General features: G+C 45.2%; 1 protein-coding gene across 1 annotated transcript; it reads right to left on the minus strand.

The window, feature by feature from the left end:
- Positions 1-945: 945 nt before the first annotated feature.
- On the minus strand, positions 946-12268 carry SEC14L3 (SEC14 like lipid binding 3). The gene is made up of 12 exons (XM_079150956.1): positions 12109-12268; positions 10829-10904; positions 10544-10587; positions 10368-10427; positions 9062-9250; positions 7680-7775; positions 6982-7042; positions 5729-5812; positions 3467-3573; positions 2933-3072; positions 2679-2848; positions 946-1839 (listed from the first exon to the last, which is right to left on the minus strand). Exons 1-12 carry the CDS (start codon positions 12160-12162, stop codon positions 1718-1720), a joined length of 1203 nt encoding a protein of 400 aa, XP_079007082.1. The 5' UTR covers positions 12163-12268; the 3' UTR covers positions 946-1717.
- Positions 12269-18538: the final 6270 nt, after the last annotated feature.

Here is an 18538-nt window from a genome sequence, read left to right on the forward strand (position 1 = left end):
CCCCGCTTTCCTGTGTGGAAGTTTCATGGCTGACCCTAGAAGCCAGCATACAGCTCATGTTAAACTGCACCATTAACCTCTATGTGGACAAATGTGTGGATTCCCAGAGTCAGTTCTTGAATCACTCCCAAAGGCTCTGATTACTTATCTTCAATGAGCTGCCAGTGTTGAGAGCCAGGGATCTGGATTTTGCAATCTGGCTTGACTGGGCCAATGTCATAGTTGTGTGTAGAGGTCTGCCTAGTTGAACTTGGTCATTATTGATGTAGTTATGTCTGGAAGACAATCTTGCTGACTTCGTCATTGCTGACCAAGTTGTGTGTGTGTGTGTGTGTGTGTGTGTGTGTGTGTGTGTGTGTGTGTGTGTCTGGTCTGAGCTTGCCTTTGTTTGGATCTGCTCACTTGGGCTGTACAAGTGCTCAGCAGAGGATGAGCCTAGCCAGGGTGCAGGCAGTGAAGGGAGAGAAGAGGGAGGAGAAGGGGGACTGGAAATAAACAAAGAAATAGGTTTATCCTCTTCAAAGATGGTGGCAGCACCTGCAATTTGGGCCAAGCATGTTGTGAGGGTCCTCAAAAGAGGATGGCTTGGTGTCACTGGTGCAGGGAGGAAGGATAGGGTAGTCTGGCCTTTTCCCATTGAGTCAGCAGGATTGGAGGATGAGGACCCTTTGTGTTGTGGAGTAAAAGGAAAGTGTGAGCGGGGCTGTTGGGTACCATCATTTGTCAGGGCTCCTCTGTTGCAACTGAGCAGGGGGCTTGTTACCATGAGGCAGAAGCAGTGCAGGGAGCCTAAGGTCCCAGTTGGAGCCAAGGTTTGAAATGTGCCCCTTGGCATCTACTGATGTTCAACCGTGGCCTTGGGGATGGTTATAGTCATTAGAATGAAATGACTAAGCTCATAAAGTATTGGAAACAATGTCTGTTGCATAAAGAACACTCACCAAATGATAGGTGTGATTTGTTTTTATTATTCCAGGCAGCAGCTAGTCAGATGTGATTCTTTGCTTTGAGAAGTGTTCCTTTACTTACTTAAAATATAAGCTGAGTGCTCCAAAGGAAAGTGGGAGTGATGGATGGGAGAAGCTGAGTGCCCTGAGTTAGACAAGGTCTGAGGGAGGCACCTCCTATCATAGTTTTTGTGGCTGAGGCTCTCAAGAAGAAGCTGCTACCTAATGTGGAGACCAGATGACCTGGGTCCTAGGAGGGAGTCCATCTCTGGCTCATCTCAACCCCTGTCCAAGGTGCTGAAACTTGCCACATATAGGTTCCTCCTCGTCATGCACACCCATGAATTGCCCGTTTCCTCCCTTCTGGTCTTCTGTTTGATTCTGAAAGTATACACTAAGCATAAACTATATAGGGAGAAGAAGAAAAAGGGGTTTAGATAAGGAAAGGAATTCAAGCACACACAAATGTCTTAGGATGAGTGAGGACAAAGGCTAGGGGATTCATTCCTCTATTATTGGGTGTCAGTGATATCCATCTCTTGTATTTATTTACTTTCTTCTTCCTCTTCTCTTGGTACCCTCCAAGGCTGTGCTTTTCGAACCTTCCCTGATCTGACTGCAGCAGATGAATCTGCCCTAGGGTAGCTTTTTCTCTACACATTAATATTACACAATCAGGAACACTAATGATCAGTTTCAGGGAGTGGGGGGCCAGCAGGGCCTATAGAGTGAAAACAGAGGGCTAAGGGTGTCTGAGAAGTGGGGTCCATTTAGACAGGGGTGAGCTCCTCGTCGTACTTCTGCATGCCCTCATCGGGGAGCAGCACCTCCACTGTGAAGCTGACCTTCTTGGCATGGACAAAGCTATAGGTGTTGTCAAAGCGCAGAACATCTGGGGGGACAGATGGAAAATAGGCAGTGGGGCCTGGATGCACACTCTCTGCATCCCTGCCCTGACTGTGAGGGAGGATGGGCTTGTGTTCCCATGGGCGTTGTTTGTCAAGCTGGTTCAAGTTTTCATGATGACCTTTATCTTTCCATTGGAACTGACACCCCTGAGCAGAGCCTGTAAGCAGACACTGACCTCCTGCTGGCAAGGGCCCAAGCCTGGCTTTAGTTGCATCAACTGGCAAGGAGAACAATGCTCATTATATCCCACTGTCTCCACACCTGGATGTTCACATCATGGTCATGCAAAGGGGACAACTGGGAGCATCAGAGGCCTCCGAATCCCCTTGGACAGAGTGGGTGCTGAGCCAGGTCTGCTGCACACCCTTTACCTCTCTCAACCACCCCAAGATGCAAGAGTTATAACCCCAGGTTTACAGGTGAGCAAACCAAGGCTCTTTCCTGGATTGGTCAGACTTTCTTGAGTTATGCAGCTACACTGAGGCTGAAGTAGGACTCTGGGATCCCATTCAGCTTTGTGACTCTGCACATATTAATACACTTCTCCAGAGTTCCAGTTTCTTCACAGGAAAATTGACACCAGCCCTATTGTCCCTTGCCTGTGTCCTGTGCCTCTCAATCCCTTCAGGACTGGTCTCTCGCTTTTGGTACATGACAGGTGTTCATGGGTATGCCCCAAGTAAATAACTGTGTGATTAATTAGTACTAACCTAGGCTGTGTGTCCTTATGTGGGGAGGTGTCACTGCTCCTGTTTCCTCTCCTAAACCATGGGACAGGTGGCTCCTGCCTTCTGAAATCATGCCCAGTTAGGACAGACTTACAGACACCAGCCTCTGAGCAGGTGAGGCTCCCATCCTCAGGCACCATGTGGGCATTGTAGCGCTGGCTGGGAAGCACCTCTGTCATCTCTCCAGCTTTCTGGCGCTCCCCCATCTTGGTCTTCAGGAAAACCCCAAAGCCAATATCAGCACCATCAGATGAGAATTGCCACCTATGAGGGAATATGTTTCTTCTCAGTCTGATGGGTATTGAAGGGTTAGGACTCAACTGGGGATAGACCATGGCCTCTCCCTACCTGAGGACACAGCCTGGAAACAGGATCTCATATTCCACCTGGTGTGAGGAGCCACGGCTGATCTGCACTGAGTGTTCATACTGAGTCTTCACTTGGTCCCGCACGTACATGGACTTGGGGATCTCCCCACCATAGTTGATCTGCAGACACAGGATGAGAGGGGCTTGCTCCCCTCTCCTGGCCTTTGCTCATGCTGTTTCTCTAGCCTTTGACAATTTCCCCATCTCCAGGAAGTAGCCTACTCCTCCTTTCCCCACTTCCCCTTCCCCTGAAGCTTTCCTTGACCCCCAAGGCTGGGCCAGGGCTTCCTTTGGGAGCTTCCATCTCCAGCTGATCTTCTGGGTCAAAATTCCCTTATTTCCTATTTGCCTACACAGCTGCTCAGATCCCCATAAAGGCAGAGCTAAAGCTGTCCAGCTCAACTACTTGTCTCTACATAAAAGTGTTTATGCACAGATATCTGTGGAATGGACAAGTGAGAAAGGAACCCAGACATACTCCCTAACAATGCCCTGTCCTAGAGTTTCTTTGTACCTTGGTTAAACATTTGGGGTTCCCATCTGGGTCAGTCAAGCTTCCCCCAAAATGGGCAGGCAGTTCCTCAGGACTGATGAGTTTCAGCAAACCTTCCTTCCAGCTGTCTGGGAGCAGAGAGATTGGAGAGTGGTTATCAAGCACAGAGAAGACCAATCAGCCTCCTACACCCTCCAGGATGCCCCAAATTTGCTTCTCCAAACTCTATAGGAGCTAGGCTACCAGGACCAACTCCCCAACCTCCTAGACCTCAACTGTAGGGAGTGTCTTTCCCAGTATCTTTTTGCTGTGGAAATGTGTTCTCATTGGTTGACAGATTTGCACATTCTTGAAGGTCTCCCAGTTATGAGCAGTAAAGCAAAAAGCCTCAAGGAGACTTTAATTTTTTATTATTTGTTGATTGATTTTCATGATACTGTGGATTGGAACCAGGGTGCTCTACCACTGAATTGCATCCCCAACTCTTTTTTTCTTTTGAGACAGGATCCCATTAAATTGCAGTGGGTGGCCTCTAACTTGCAATTATCCTGTCTCAGTATCCCAAGAATCTGGGATTATAGGCATGTGTCATCATGTCCATCTCTCAAGGAGACTTTAAAGACCTATGAGGATGAGGACCTTGTTGAGGTCCTCAACAACTCATTTAGTAATTAAGTCAAACCTCTTGGTGGAGGATGGGCAGCTCTGAGCCTTTGGAGAGACCCCCAGCCCCTTAATCACCACAACCATGTTATATAATGCATAGTGACAATTACTGTCATTTAAATCCTATGTAAAGCTCCAAGAGTTCTGAGTCCTGGGGTATTGCCATGCTCAGTCCTGTGGCTAATCCAGGCTAACCCTCATGGTCATGGAATATTCCTCCAGGGGGATAAGGGCAAATACCATAATGCCCAGGAACACTAAGGTCAAATGCACTGAGCCTGTGGGGCACCAATAGGGACAGAGGCTACACACTTGGGGCCGAATGTGAAAGTAACCCACACTGCTCAGGATTTGGTGGGTTTCAAAGGCAGGGATCTGGGACTATAAAATCAGACTACCTTGTGATCCACTGAGCTCCTCATCCTAGTGGAACTGGGTAGAGGCAGAAACTTGGGTATCAGAAAGGGAGAGAAAGTGAGAATTTACAGGACCCCCTACATTCATTCCTAGATCCTCAGTTTTCCTGATTCTGTGATCTGACCATTCTGCTTGGGAGAAATTATTCACCAAATTCAGGGTCATTGGTTTGGGTTTAAGAGTCATTTTTCTTCTCTCTTTCTCTCACATTGTCACTTTAAAAAATTATTATTATTCCTACTTGTAAAATGAATGCATATTGTTATTAAAATTTAGAAAATAAAAATACAAATAATAACACTAAATACATGATTTCCTGCCATTAACAAATCAAAATTCAGTTGGACACAGTGGTATATACCTGTAATCTCAGTACTCAGGAGTCTGGGGCAAGAGTATTGCAAGTTTGAGGACAGCCTGAGCAATTAAACTAGGACCTGTCTCAGAAGAAAAAACAAAAAGGGCTAGAGACATAACTCTGTGGTAGAGCATCCCTGGGTTCAATCTCCAGGACTGAAAAAAAGTCAGTGTTGTGTTGTATTTCCTTCTAGAAAAAAATGAGTATTTATTATTCATTTGTTTTTATAAAAATAAGATTTTACTGTCCACACCACTTTATAATCTACTTTTGTTTTTTCACTTAGTGACATTTCCTGTGACATTATTCACTCACAGCGTTATTTTTCATGTCTTTTCATAATTCATTAAATGACTGCACCATTATTTATTTATCCAGTTCCTTCTTTGATGTTGTGTGATAGGCCTTGAATTTGTAATCCTTCTACCCCAGTTTTCTGAGTAGCTGGGATTACAGGTGTGCATTACCATACCCAGTCAATCCCTTCTTATTGGACCTTCCTTCTCTGAATCATGGCTACCCCTCCTGTTTTTCTTCCTCATCCTCCTCAGCCTAGGGTGCCTTTAGAAGCACTGGGGTTGTGAGTGTTGAAAGAAAACAGAGACCCATAGACCGGAGGTTGACCAGCAAGCAGACTGAAACTGATAAGGTAGTGTGTGTGGATGCCTTATTCACTAAAGGGGTAGGTCACTGGATCGCCTCTATAGGGTAAGATCCACCTCACTTTTGGGAACAGGAGACTGTGACTCTAGGTAATGTATCAAGTTCTGAATGGGAAAATGGACCAAAATCACTTCAAGGCTCATGTGTTGGATTCAAGGAGTGGTGCCAGAACAACTTACTTCCCAACACTATAATCTTCCTGCGAGTGTCCTCACTCAGGAAGGGTTTCATGAGGTTGTAGCCCACAGGGAACAGTTTGGTGGCTGGAGAGATACAAGTAAGAATAACTGGGAGAAAAGATTATCTTTGGTCCACTCTTTCCATAATAGTCAAAGTGAATGATACAAAGAGTTATAATTAACCCTGGCCAGTTCTAAGGCCCTTCAGTCAACAAACCACCCAACCCATCAGTCAGTCAGTCAACAGTCAATTAATCAATCATTTAATCTATCACACCCATCCAACCAACAAAGGAGCCAACCATCTAACCTCCTAATCAGCCACACATTTGGTCAACCAATAAACCAGACAACTTACTAAACAGCCAACGAAGTATCCAACAACAAAAAGTCAACCAATTCACCTTCTGATCATCCAACCAACCAACTAACCTACTGAATAATCAAATTATCTAAACAGCAAAACAACCAGTTAACTGAATAACCAGCTAACCATGCAACCATCTGCTCTTACCAGTCAGTCAACCATCCAAGATTCAGTCAACTAACCAACCTGCCAACCAGCCACCCAAACAACCAATCAACCAAAATGCCAATCAACCACTTTATCAACCAAGCTAACAAATGACCCTCAAACCAACCATTAATCAGTCAGTTGGGTAACCAACTCACTGGTCAACCTCACAAAGAACCAAGCAGCCAAATGAACAACCAGCCAAGCAACCATCCAGCATATACCCATTCTTCCATCTACCCACCTACCCTACCCCAATAACAACCACCCAAATACCTAGTGAATATCCCCCACAGTGCCAGGCCTATACAAAACACAACAGAAGTATAGAATCAGAGCTCCTTCCCTCAAGGAGCAGATAACTTGGCCAGGAAAATAGGATAAGCACACATAAGATAATAGATGCCCCCAAAGGCAGCAAACCAGAAAGGCAAGATTGAGCCAGTTGCCAGAGCCAGAGGAAGATGGGAAAGGAGAGATCATCAGGGATAGGAGGAGTGAAGGTGGATTCATGCAGGAGCTAGGGTTAGAGCTGCTTCCTGTGGCAGGAAGTCCAACCATAGAAATTACCATTTATTGAGCAGTTATTCTGTGCCAGAGATTTTTGAGCAGCCAAGCAACCAACCTGCTTCACAAGAAGCAGGTTGTGATAATAGTGCCCTGGGACAAGGGCACTATTATCCTCATGGTACTGATGAAGAAATTGAGGCACAGATGAGTGAAGTCAGTCACCACACACCTTTTATAATGAGCATGAATTTCAGTCTCTCGGGGTAATTTTCTTCAAGAAGGCCAAAAAACTGAAGAACAAAGAAAACCCCATCAGAGATCATACTTCATCTTCTCCTATGCTCATCTCCTTTGCAATCTCCCATCTGGAGGTTTAAGAGGGCTCTTCTTGTCACCTGCCTTCACTGGCATCTATGTGGGACCTTCCCACGCAGGACTATTATCCCCACACTCTAATAACAAGTACATGATAATTTTAAGAGTAAACGTTAACAGTAACATATATAATAATAGTAATAACTACTGTTTATTAAATATTCACAATTTGCCAAGCACTACATATGCACTTTATATAACAACTTACTGTGATAACTCTACATCACTATCCCCACTTGGGAGGTGAGGAAACTGAAGCATGGTAAGGTGAACTGACTTGTCTGAGTCCCAGTGTGTAGCACAAAGGGGCTGGGAAGGGTTTGCTGGAAGTTGGCCCCTGCGATCAAAATATAATATTGTCCCTGAAGTCTGCTCTATGGGATCTTCTAGGAAACATATTAAGGCCCTTTGGGTCCCAAGCTGCAGTGATGGGGTCTAGAAAGGCAACCGTTTTTGCTAATTTTTGGCTCTGAGTGAACATCAAGGTTACAGCAGGCCAAGCTGATTGTCCAAGCAAGTCAGGGGAGTGTGCCCATAAGGTCTTCTCCTCACCTCCTGGTACACTTCCACCAGAGGTTTCCAGAAGTGCTTCAGTCCCAGACCTTCACAGTCAAATATCATCACGATAGTTTCAATCTTTTTCCCTAGCTGTGAAAAATGAACAAAAAGTTCCAGGGCTCAGGGTACAGGATTAGGAGATGGTAACCCAAGTACATGACACTTCAGGCTTCTTCCAGCCCCCGACTCTGTCAGTAGAGGAGCAAGGTGGACAAGAGTGAATGAATTTCCCCACTCGTCCATCCATTCACCCAACCATAGATCAATTTTCCCACAAACCCATTGTATCTTATCCATCCAGTATATCAGTTCTTCCATCAATCCATTTACCCTTCCATCTATCATCCATTCATCCATCTATCCATTCACCACCGAAACATCAGTTCTTCCACCAATCCATGTAATTATTCATCCACCTACCCATATATCAATTCTCCCATCAATCCACTTATCCATCCATCCATCCATTCATTCACTTGTTCAACTGATTATTTGTTAGTCTCTTATATCATGCCAGATACTGAGAGTATAATGGATAATGCTTAATAATTCACTGTTCTTGTCCTCAAAAGAGTTTGCAATCTGGTCAAGGAGTTGAAAACAATGAAAGCATCCTAGTCCTGAGGTGTATTTAACTCCTCTGGGGCCTCAGAGAAGGTGACATCTAAGTTTGAGACTTATAGGATAGATAGGATTGAGCCAAAGAAAGTTCTAGAAGGTAGGTGCGTGTAGTGGGGAAGGGGGTTATCCAGACAGAAGGAACAGCAAGAGCAAAGACTCAGAGAGAACAGTAATAACTACCATGGTTGAGAAATATATATTAGCCTATGTGCTAAGCCATATATAGATGGCCCCAATTTATGATGGTTACACTTAAAGATTTTTTGACTTTATAGTAGTACAAAACAACATGCATTCAGCAGAAACCGTATTTTGAATTTGATCTTTTCCAAAGATAGTGATGCAATATTCTCTCACAATGTCCAATTACCAACTGATGTACGTGTTCTGAGCATGTTTAAGGTGGGCTAGGATAAACTGATGTTTGGTAGGTTGGGCGTATTAAATGCATTTTAACTTATATTTTCATATTATAATAGGTTTAATCAGGATGTAACCCCATTTTAAATTGACAAGCATCTGTACTTGCATTATCTCATTTAATCTTTGCAACGACTCTTTTATTACCCCTACTGTGTAGGTGAAGAAACTGAGGCTCAGAGAGGTGAGGCAACTTCCCAGGGCCACACAGCTTGTAAGCTACAAAACTGATGTTTGACCTGGGAGCCTCTGACTGTGATAGTAGACAGCAAAGTTGTGTTTCTGAGGCCACATCCCCTGGCAGCCTCATGTGCCCCAACTGATCTGGGCCTCACCCGCTCTGTCTGCAGATCACACTCATGTAGGATGCGCTCACAGTCCCTCATCTTGGTCTTGAGCAGGTCTTGCTTGGTAACTGAGAAGAGTAGCCCCTTGGGGTCGAGTGGCCCGATGATGTCATACCACACTGGACAGCCATCACGATCATAGCCACACAGGCCCCCAGGCATGTACTTCTGGATTACCTAGGCATGGAAAGGAGCACAGAACTTGGCATTTTATACCTCTCTGGAGACCCCCAGACCTGGCTTACCTATAGGGTCCAAGTCTATATCCACCATGGTACAAAGCACTTGTCCTCCTTTGGAGGGTGGCACTATTGTCCCAAATGGGAAGACCGAGCACCCTGTAGGGGAGGTACTTGTTCACGAAGGTAAATAACAAATCCAGGACTCAGCTGGCCCTAGCTCAAGGCCTCTGGAATCCTTGGTTCTGTCCCCCAAATCTCCCATATCCCTTTCCATGGAATGTAGTTGGGTTTAGTGATGGAGAATGTGGATTCTGAAGATCAGCAGATCTGGTTCACATACAGACACAGCTTCTTCCCTGTTGTGTATCCTTGTGCAAGTAGCATGACCTCTCTGAGTACAAGTGACATTACCTCTCTGAGTACAAGTGACATCACCTCTCTGAGCCCTATTCTACCTCCTTTTGAAAAAATAGTTTGGGTAATTCCCTTCCTTGGGGAGTATTAGAAAAAGTTCCCAAAACAATGTTAACAAAATAGTGACTGGCCTGGAGCACATGCCCCACAGATGAAACCATGTAAACTCAGTAGATTAATGACCATAGTCCCATAGGTATCACTGTTTTCATCAATACTTTTGTGGGCCATTTCTTTCCCACCCAAACAGGATGCTTTGAGTGAAGCCTTAGTGTGGAGGGCTGCAGAGGAACAGGCTAACCATGGTAGTTCAGAGATTCCCCCAAGTTTGAAGAGCCAGAAAGGTCTGAGCTCTTCAAATCCCAGTTCCACTCTGGGTCTCTGGGACTTTGGGAAAGTTGCTGAACATTTGCTGGCCCTCATCATTACTGTCCTCATCTATAAAATGGGAATTATAGCACACACCTCATGGAGTTTAGATGTAAATGAGCTCATGCTTATAAATTCTTACCTCAGGTTTGGAGCTTGTAAGGCCGCAGGGAATATTTGCTATAATTACAAGAGAGGTGCCTTTAGGCCCCAGGAGTTCTAGAGGTTTCTCAATCTTGTTGCCTTTCATTCAAGGTCCCCAGTGACCAGAAGCTGCTTGGGTGGTAAGTTCATGAAAAACTGAGGTGTTTGATAGGGGGTTGACTCACCTCTGGGGGCTGCCAATCAAGAATGTGGTCAATGTCCATGGTCTTCCGGAACTCCATATGCTGAAAAGAAAAAGAGTGGTAAGGTCCCACTGAGAAGGAGTTGGAAGTAGGGGCATGAGGTATGAACTGTCCCACATAAAACCTGTTCCCAGATCTCCAGAGTGGGTTGGTCACACCTTGCGGAGCATTGCCTCTGATTTCTGCAGGTCGAAATTCCGAGCTGTGGGAAGATGGATGGAAAAAAAGATGAGAAGTGGGACATAGATTGCCTTGCTTCCAGCCAGTGGAGGCCATGGGGGACACTGGGAGCCTGGGTAGGACTTTACTTCCCTGCCCTACATCTGAACATAAGAATCAAGCTAGTGGGGTCAGCTCCTGAGAGCCATTTTTTATTCTGAAGCTATTGGGACCAGGCCTCTCTTGCTGTCCTTCATCCTGAATTCCCCCACCTCTGCCCTCACCTCGAAGCCAACGAAGAAGAAAATAATCATCAGGGTTGGGCAGGGCTGGAAACACATCCTGGACATTTTCTCGGAACTGGGAAGAGAGATACTGGTTAGAATATTTCTTTCGCTGGGTACAGCGGTGCACACCTGTAATCCCAGTGGCTCAAGAGGCTGAGGCAGGAGGATCTCGAGTTCAAAGCCAGACTCAGCAAAAGTGAGGTGCTATGTAACTCAGTGAGACCCTGTCTCTAAATAAAATACAGTCAGGGCTGGGGATGTGGTTCATTGGTCGAGTGCCCTTGAGTTCAATCCCTGGTACATGCCCTCCCCCACAAAAAAATAGTTCTTTCACATTGACCTTGGCTTTCAGACACAAAGAACATGTGATTGCCCCTCCCACATGGAGTCTGGCTCACACTGACAAATGTGATGGATGGATGGAAGGACAGATGATCATTGGATAAGTAGGTGAATGGAAAGAGGATGAATGGGTGAGTAAGTGGGTAGAAAAGGAATGGAGAGATGAATTGAGTGCGTACATGGATGGAAAAAAGGAATAAAAAATCAATGGATGGATGGATGGATGGATGAATAGGTAGGTGAATAGATGGAAGAAAATATGCAGGTGAAAAGGATAGAGAAATGGTGAGTGAATGGAAAAGAGGGATGGACAGATGAATGGGTGAGTGGGAAGACAGATGGGTGGTGGAAGAAAGGATAAATGATTGGGTGGGTATGTGAATTGAAGTATGGAACATATTCTTAGTTCCCTCCTTGGGTTACCCCACCAAGACTCCTGCCTTTCTCTTCCCATCTTCTACAAAAACATGGTTAGTGATTATAGTGATTATATTCTGTGGGCGTGGCATTGCATTCTGATTTGACTCTTACAGCTTGGCTATCTTTTCAGGTACTCGATAGAGAATGGGAACAGAGTTAGAGGACAGACTGACAGCATCCTTCCATTTCCACCTGAGGGGCCTGGGAGGGAGAAGATGGTGGTAGGAGACTGCTAGATAAAGCTGCTGGGTTTGGCTCTTGGATGAGAAGTCAGGCCTGATGCTGGGTAGACATCAAACAGACTATTGCCAGAAGTGATGCCTTTTTCTCAATCCCTGTTCTGGACAGGTTTATTGTCACTGGGCCCTTTTGGAACTTGACCCTTTGGGAAGTAACAGCAAAGAGACAATGCCAAAGACATGCTGAATAAACAGAGGAGGGCAGAGTCCTGGCCACCCCTTCCCATCCCAACCCTCAGCTGTTTTTCCCTGGGCTCCAGGAAGAGGGACTCTCACCTTGGCCAGGGTCTCTGCCTGCTTGGGGCTCAGGTCTCCAACTCGGCCGCTCATGGTGCTGACTGAGCTTAAGGAGTGGTGGCCACCGTAGGCAGAGGCCAAACCAAGTCTGTCAGCCCCGACCCAGTTGGGGCCTTTTGCCCTCACTTCTAGGCGTGGCTCCAGGCACCTCCTCCAGGGACAACTGTTTAGATTGCACATTACATAATTGGGATTAAGTGAGGTCCCATTCTTGGCTCTGGGACAGGTCTGGGGCACAGGCAGGGACAAAAGGGTAAGCCCAAGGTCCCCTGCTAGATGAAAATAGTTGGGAGGGAAGGAGACTGCCCTCCATGACATGGGAGTCCAGGGTGAATGCCTATAGAGGCCCCATTAGTGCTTCAAGGCCTCTGCCCTAGAGTATGGGGAGTTTCAGGGGAGGTGAGGTGCCCTTGTGGGTGCCCTTTCTCCCTCAGCCTCATCTCTCAGTTCACTACTATTACTATAGAATCTAGATTTGTTTGGATCATTTTCTTCCCTTGTTTTCTCATGTTGTTCATGTATCTTCCCCTCTAGCGCTGCAGATCTGGGGTATTGCAGATTTCCCCCTGTAGGCTTATAGTGGCCCTACAGGTTTCCAAAACCCTTTCTTTAAGGGGAGATCAATATTAGCAGTGCCCAAACCAGACACTATGCAATCCTAGACCAAATAGCCCCTATGGGGACAATAACATCATGTAAATAAGGGAGAAAGTGACTCTGAGGGAACAGGTAAACAGAAGGAAAAGAAAGCAAGAAACATAAAGAAATAAAAACTTAAATATTTTTTTTAAAGAAGAAAAAAGAAAATCTACTGTATAATAGTCATATTGTAATGAAACCTCCCAGTGTTCAGTAGCCTGATGTATGAGAGGTACCTGACAATGAGCTTCAAGCCTCCAGCAGGCGTCTCAGGATGGGATTTGCCCCACCTGAAGATCGGAGATACGGCTTCCAGGATTATCCAAGATGGCTGCTCTGGCTTCCAAATGGGGAGCTGCAGCTCAGGGGTGGATGTTGTCGCTGGAGGTCCTGGAGGTGGGATGCAGTTGGTCCAGCAGGGGTCCTGGAGGTCGGGTGCAGTCGGTCTGGGGTCCCGGTGATAGGGCACAGTCAGTTGGTCTGGGGGTCCTGGCGGCAGGGAGCAGTCAGTTGATGTGAGGGCCCCAGAGGCAGGGAGTGATTGGTCGGGCTGAGGGATCCTGGAGACAGGACTCGGTCAGTCCAGCCAGGGGTCCTACAGGGCCTGGCTGTTGTCTCAAAATGGCGGCAGCCACGTGTAATCAAACCTGCTGGTACCATAACAGTGAACTTCCAGGCAGCAGCAGGCAGCTGGTGCTCCACTGGCGGTCTGTGGTCAATCTGCTGGAGCTGTCGGACGATCGGGAGGTGAACCTCGAGTGTTGGGTGATGGATAGGGGTAAGGCAGGCAATGGACAGGAGAGAGGCAGGCAAATGGCGGATGATAGATGCCTGACAGTGAGCAATCTGCTCTCAAAAAAGGCGTCGATATGCTGGCAGACTGCAGGTCATCACAGCAGACAAATGGGGTAAAGAGCAGGGGATCGATAAGCAGCAAAAACTGCCTCACCGAGAAACAGATATCCTCTGCTTGAATCCGGCGCTGCGGAGCGACAGGGAACGCAGCCTCCCTCTAGACCGCCATCTTGGATCTCTCCCTCAGTTCACTACTGAAGAGACTCAACACCTAGGATTCTTCACAGATTACTCCTCCACCCAGGTTCAACAGGGTAGGAGTCAGAGGCTTGGTTAGTCTACACAACAGTTATTTCACTTTGCTGGAAGTTGGGGGAAGGCTAATGTCCTCTTCTTGTAACAAGTCTGTAGACAAGAAGAGCACAGGCTGAGGTAGAAAATGGAACTCAAAATGTGTCCTTTGTGAAAATTTGTTTATTCCATGGGGCTGATGCTACTTTTCCAGATGTCTTTCAAATCTCATCCCGAGTAGCTGACCCTGTAGATCTCAGCATGGGAAAAGGCGGAGCACCCCCACTCTGCTGTTGTTTCTTCCCATTGCTAAGGTCATGTAGACAATGAGGCCTTGTCCAGGGCCCCTTGTTTCCTGGGCCTCCAGTTAGAAACATCTCCCTTAGTGATATAGTAGTAGGCAAGTTAATGGCCTTGTGCAATGAGGGTGTTTTTAAACACCTGAGATTTCCAATACCTGATTGCTGAAGGACATTCACCTGGGAAGGAAGGAACCAGCAGGTCACCTATGGGAGGACCCAGCAGCTTTCTCCAGCTTTTAATTTCTATCACGATGCCTTATATTCCACCAGTAGATAAGCCTGAAAGGTCCAGCCCTGCTCCCCACTTGTATATAAAATCTTTTACTTCAGGATGGCCTCTCTGAGAGTCACTTGCCTGTAGAAATGGGCTGTCAACACTTGCCCTGCCCCCCTTAAATAATTGGAAGGAAGATCTAATGAGACATATAGACTGTCAAGGGTTGTACGCATCTAAGGAATTATTCTCTTCTAGTTCTCAGAAGCTTCAGGGAGGGAGGGACCACTTTATCAGTGAAGGTCAATAAAACAACCATCACTTGAGGATAACAGTATGCAACTTTTCTGTGCATCAGGGGGATCTGCATAAGCTGAAACTGCCCCTGGGCTAGCTTTAGTCCCCACAGTTGGGTATGCTATTCCACCTAAGACTCTCCCAGGTCCCTTACCCCTGGGCTGGGTCTCACTCCTGGGCTATCTCGAGGCACAAGAGGGTGATTCAGAGGTGCCAGACTCTGCATCCTTCTTGGTCTGGGCCCCTGATAGAGTTGTGTCCAAAAGAAGGGGGAGCCATTTCTGGCCATATCCCTCTATCTGGGGCACCTGCTATGTTACTCAGGAGCAGTTAGGTAACTCTCCACACCTCAGCTCCACCCCACTTCACATTCCAGCTTCAATTTCTACAAAGCCTGGGCCACACCCCTCCCACCAGGCTGGCAGCATGCAGAGATTGGGTTTCTCCACTGCCCTATCATTAGATCCTAATCCTGCAGTTTCTCACCAGTCTCCTTTCTCACTTTAATCCCACTGATGTGAGGCATCCCTGATACTTCTGGGGCCATCAGAGACTGGGCAGGGAGGGTAAGGAAGGGTTGAGGATCCTCCCAGAAGCTGTGGGCCTTCAGAGACATCTTTAAGCACCTTTCCTGGCCCAGATCACAAGTGCTGAGCAGTTTACTGTGTATACTTATCATCACTGTCTAAAGCACCAGCCAGCCAATAGAACGATGATGAGCATGTTCTGCATCTGGCCTATCCTATTAGACACGTCTGGAGGCCACTAGCCAAATGGGAAGTAGCAAATGATGTTTTTGTTTTGTTGTTTTATTTTGTGGTACTGGGGATCAAATCCAGGGCCTCAGGTATGCTAGGCAGGCACTCTCCCACAAAATTATATCCCTAGCCCCAGAAAATGAAATTTTAATTGAACTGAATTTTGATTAATTTTGCTTTAAATTTCCCTCATGTGATTGTAGCTACCATATTAGTGCAAAGGGATCACATTTATTGAAAGTTTATTACATGGCAGGTCTCATTCTGAATGTATCACCTCTTTTAAACATTAGAAAAATCCCTTGGAGGGAGGTTCAGTCTCATTGGTAAGATGAGGAAACTGAGGCAAAGGGAAGTTAAGCAACTTATCAAGGTTAAGCCCAGGTCATTATCCACTCTGCTGTTGTACTGCTAGGCTATCCCAGAGTCTTGGCTGCAGGAGCTTCCCTAATTAGGAAGAGAACTCAGGCACAGGGGTCACCCCAGTGTGATGCAGGTGGCATTTGAGCAAGGCCTTGACAAAAGGGAGGATGCTGATTGGTGCAGAGAGGAAAGACCATCCCAAGTGGAAGGAATGGTTCAAGCAAAGATGCAGAAGTAAGAAGAACATGGGGGAAGTGGTGGGGATATTGCATTAAGCAAGATAGATTAGAACTTTTTGTCATTATCAAACCATCTGGAAGCAGATATGAGTATCTGCATTTTACAGCCAAAGAAAAGGAAGTTCAGAGAGCTCAAGAAAATTTTCTGAGGTCACATAGCCAGAATTTGAACTCAAGTCAGGTACAGTTGTGCACACCTGTAATCCCAGCAACTCAGGAAGCTGAACCAAGAGGATTGCAAGTTTGTGGTCAGCCTCAGTAACTTAGCGAGACCCTGTCTCAAAATAAAGAATAAAAAGAACTGGGAATGTAGGTCCGTGGTAAAGCACCCCTGAGTTCAATTCTCAGTGCCGAAAAAAAAAGCTAGAATTTAACCCCCAAACTGTCTGAACCTTCCGTGGAACCACAGCAAGTCCATCCACCTCTCAGAAGGTTTAACATTGTGGCTGTAATATAGTGAGAGATCAATAAATGATCTAAAGCATCATCATAGCTTAGAAAGCTGAGATCCATCCTCTTTTTGCAGGGCGGGGATCCACTCTCTTTGAGCTTTGAGGGTGTCTCAGAGCCAAAAGGATTAAATTTCCCTTCTTTAAAATAAAGGCATGGAGACAGGAGAACCACCCCCTCCATCCACCTTCTGTACACACCCTCTCAAAGTAAGGCCCCCACGTTGTGTTTAGCAACTCATTTGCCAAGCTCCCAGGGGAACATAGCAACAATCAACATAAACAAATTACCACAAGGGGATAGACAAAGCTGCCTGCACCACACCTAGGATCCCTCCTTCCAGGCTGTTACTAGGAAACCTGAAAGGGCTGCCCCCGGCCCCAACGTCCAACACATTCCTGTCCACGTACGGAAATTATGCCAAAACTAGCTGAGTGAGTATAGGAATGGGTAGAAGGGTACAGGAGTCTCATCTTGGGGCAAGCATTCCTGGGAAGAAGCAAGCATTGGAGGGTTCAGACCACAGAAATGGGAGGCAGGGCTTAAAAAGGAGATCTGGAAAGGGAATTGGGATGCTCCAGAGTCCCAGTGGTGCTCTGAGTCACACCCTGGGACAGTTCTCTTATCAGCTTTTACTCTTGAGCATATTCATCTTCTTATTTATTAAAAAAATTTTAAGTGGAATATAATCCACAAACAATAATCATATTTCACCACACAATCATCAATGCTGCATAATCATTACACCTTGCTTTTTCAGTCCGAAAATTGATTTATAATTTTTATTATGTATTTGTCACATGGTCTAATTCTCTTCATCATGTGACTTAAAAGACAAACAGCTCAGTTCATTCTAATGAACTACATTCTAATGAACTACATTCTAATGAACTACATTGTTCATTCTAATGAACAACATATGGTTGCCCATTAACCTTCTCATGCACTCTGTGCCTAGAATTCTCAGTCCATGTGCATTGTCAGTATATTTCTGAAAGATGACTTGTGTGATAAACACATTTTATATATGTGGTACTGAAGAAGATTAAAATTTGTAAGTTCATACTTTGCAACACTAAGGTGAATTTTCTCAAGTGTAATATTTTGATGATAATGCACAAATTAATAACAGCTAATGTGTTCTTTTTTTTCAGACTGGAAAACTACACTATCACAAAGAAATGATATACATTGATTTGAACTATTCAATTTTAACATATATTCCATGCATCCCAATCTTGTACCAAAGACAGTCTAGTAATAAATATTTTTAAGCAATACCAGCACAATTTTAATAATTTCACATAATGTTTACATTCCACTTTTTTGCAAAAAATATTGGCATGAAATCTGGGACAATTATGTGGTAAAGTATGGAATTTCCTTATTCTCAAAATGTACAATTCAGTGATTTTTAATGTATTCTCAAGGTTGCATGCAATCATCACCACTACCTAATTGAATTAATTTTACATCATCCCTCTCCAAGCCCTGGACCTATCACTCATCATTTCCCTTTTCCCGCTTCCCTGCTCTGGCACCTGACAACCACTAATGTACTTTCTATATAGATTTTCCTGTTCTGGATATTTCATATTAATGGAATTTTTAAAAGTACATTTTCAAGGTTTATCCACTTTGTAGCATGTATCAATATAGTCCTGTGTCACATAACATTTTTAAAATTATTTTTTTATTTTGTACAGACTGCATTTTGATTCTTTGTACACAAATGGGGTACATCATTTCTATGGTTGTACATGATGTAGACTCATACCATTCAAGTAATCATACATGTACATAGTGTAATGATGTCTGTCTTATTCCATGATTTTTCATACTCCCCTCCCTCTCATTTCCTTCTACATAATCTAAAGTTCCTCTATTCTTCTCTCATTCCCCACTCCCTCATCCCCAATATATATCATCCTCCACTTATCAGGGAAAACATTCGGCCTTTGGTTGTTTGGGATTGGCTTATTTCACCTAGCTTGATATTCTCCAATTTCATTCATTTATTTGCAAATGCCATAATATTATTCTTCTTTATGGCTGAATAAT

This window comes from Sciurus vulgaris (assembly GCF_902686455.1).
Source record: "Sciurus vulgaris genome assembly, chromosome: 8".
Classification (NCBI taxonomy): Eukaryota; Metazoa; Chordata; class Mammalia; order Rodentia; family Sciuridae; genus Sciurus; species Sciurus vulgaris.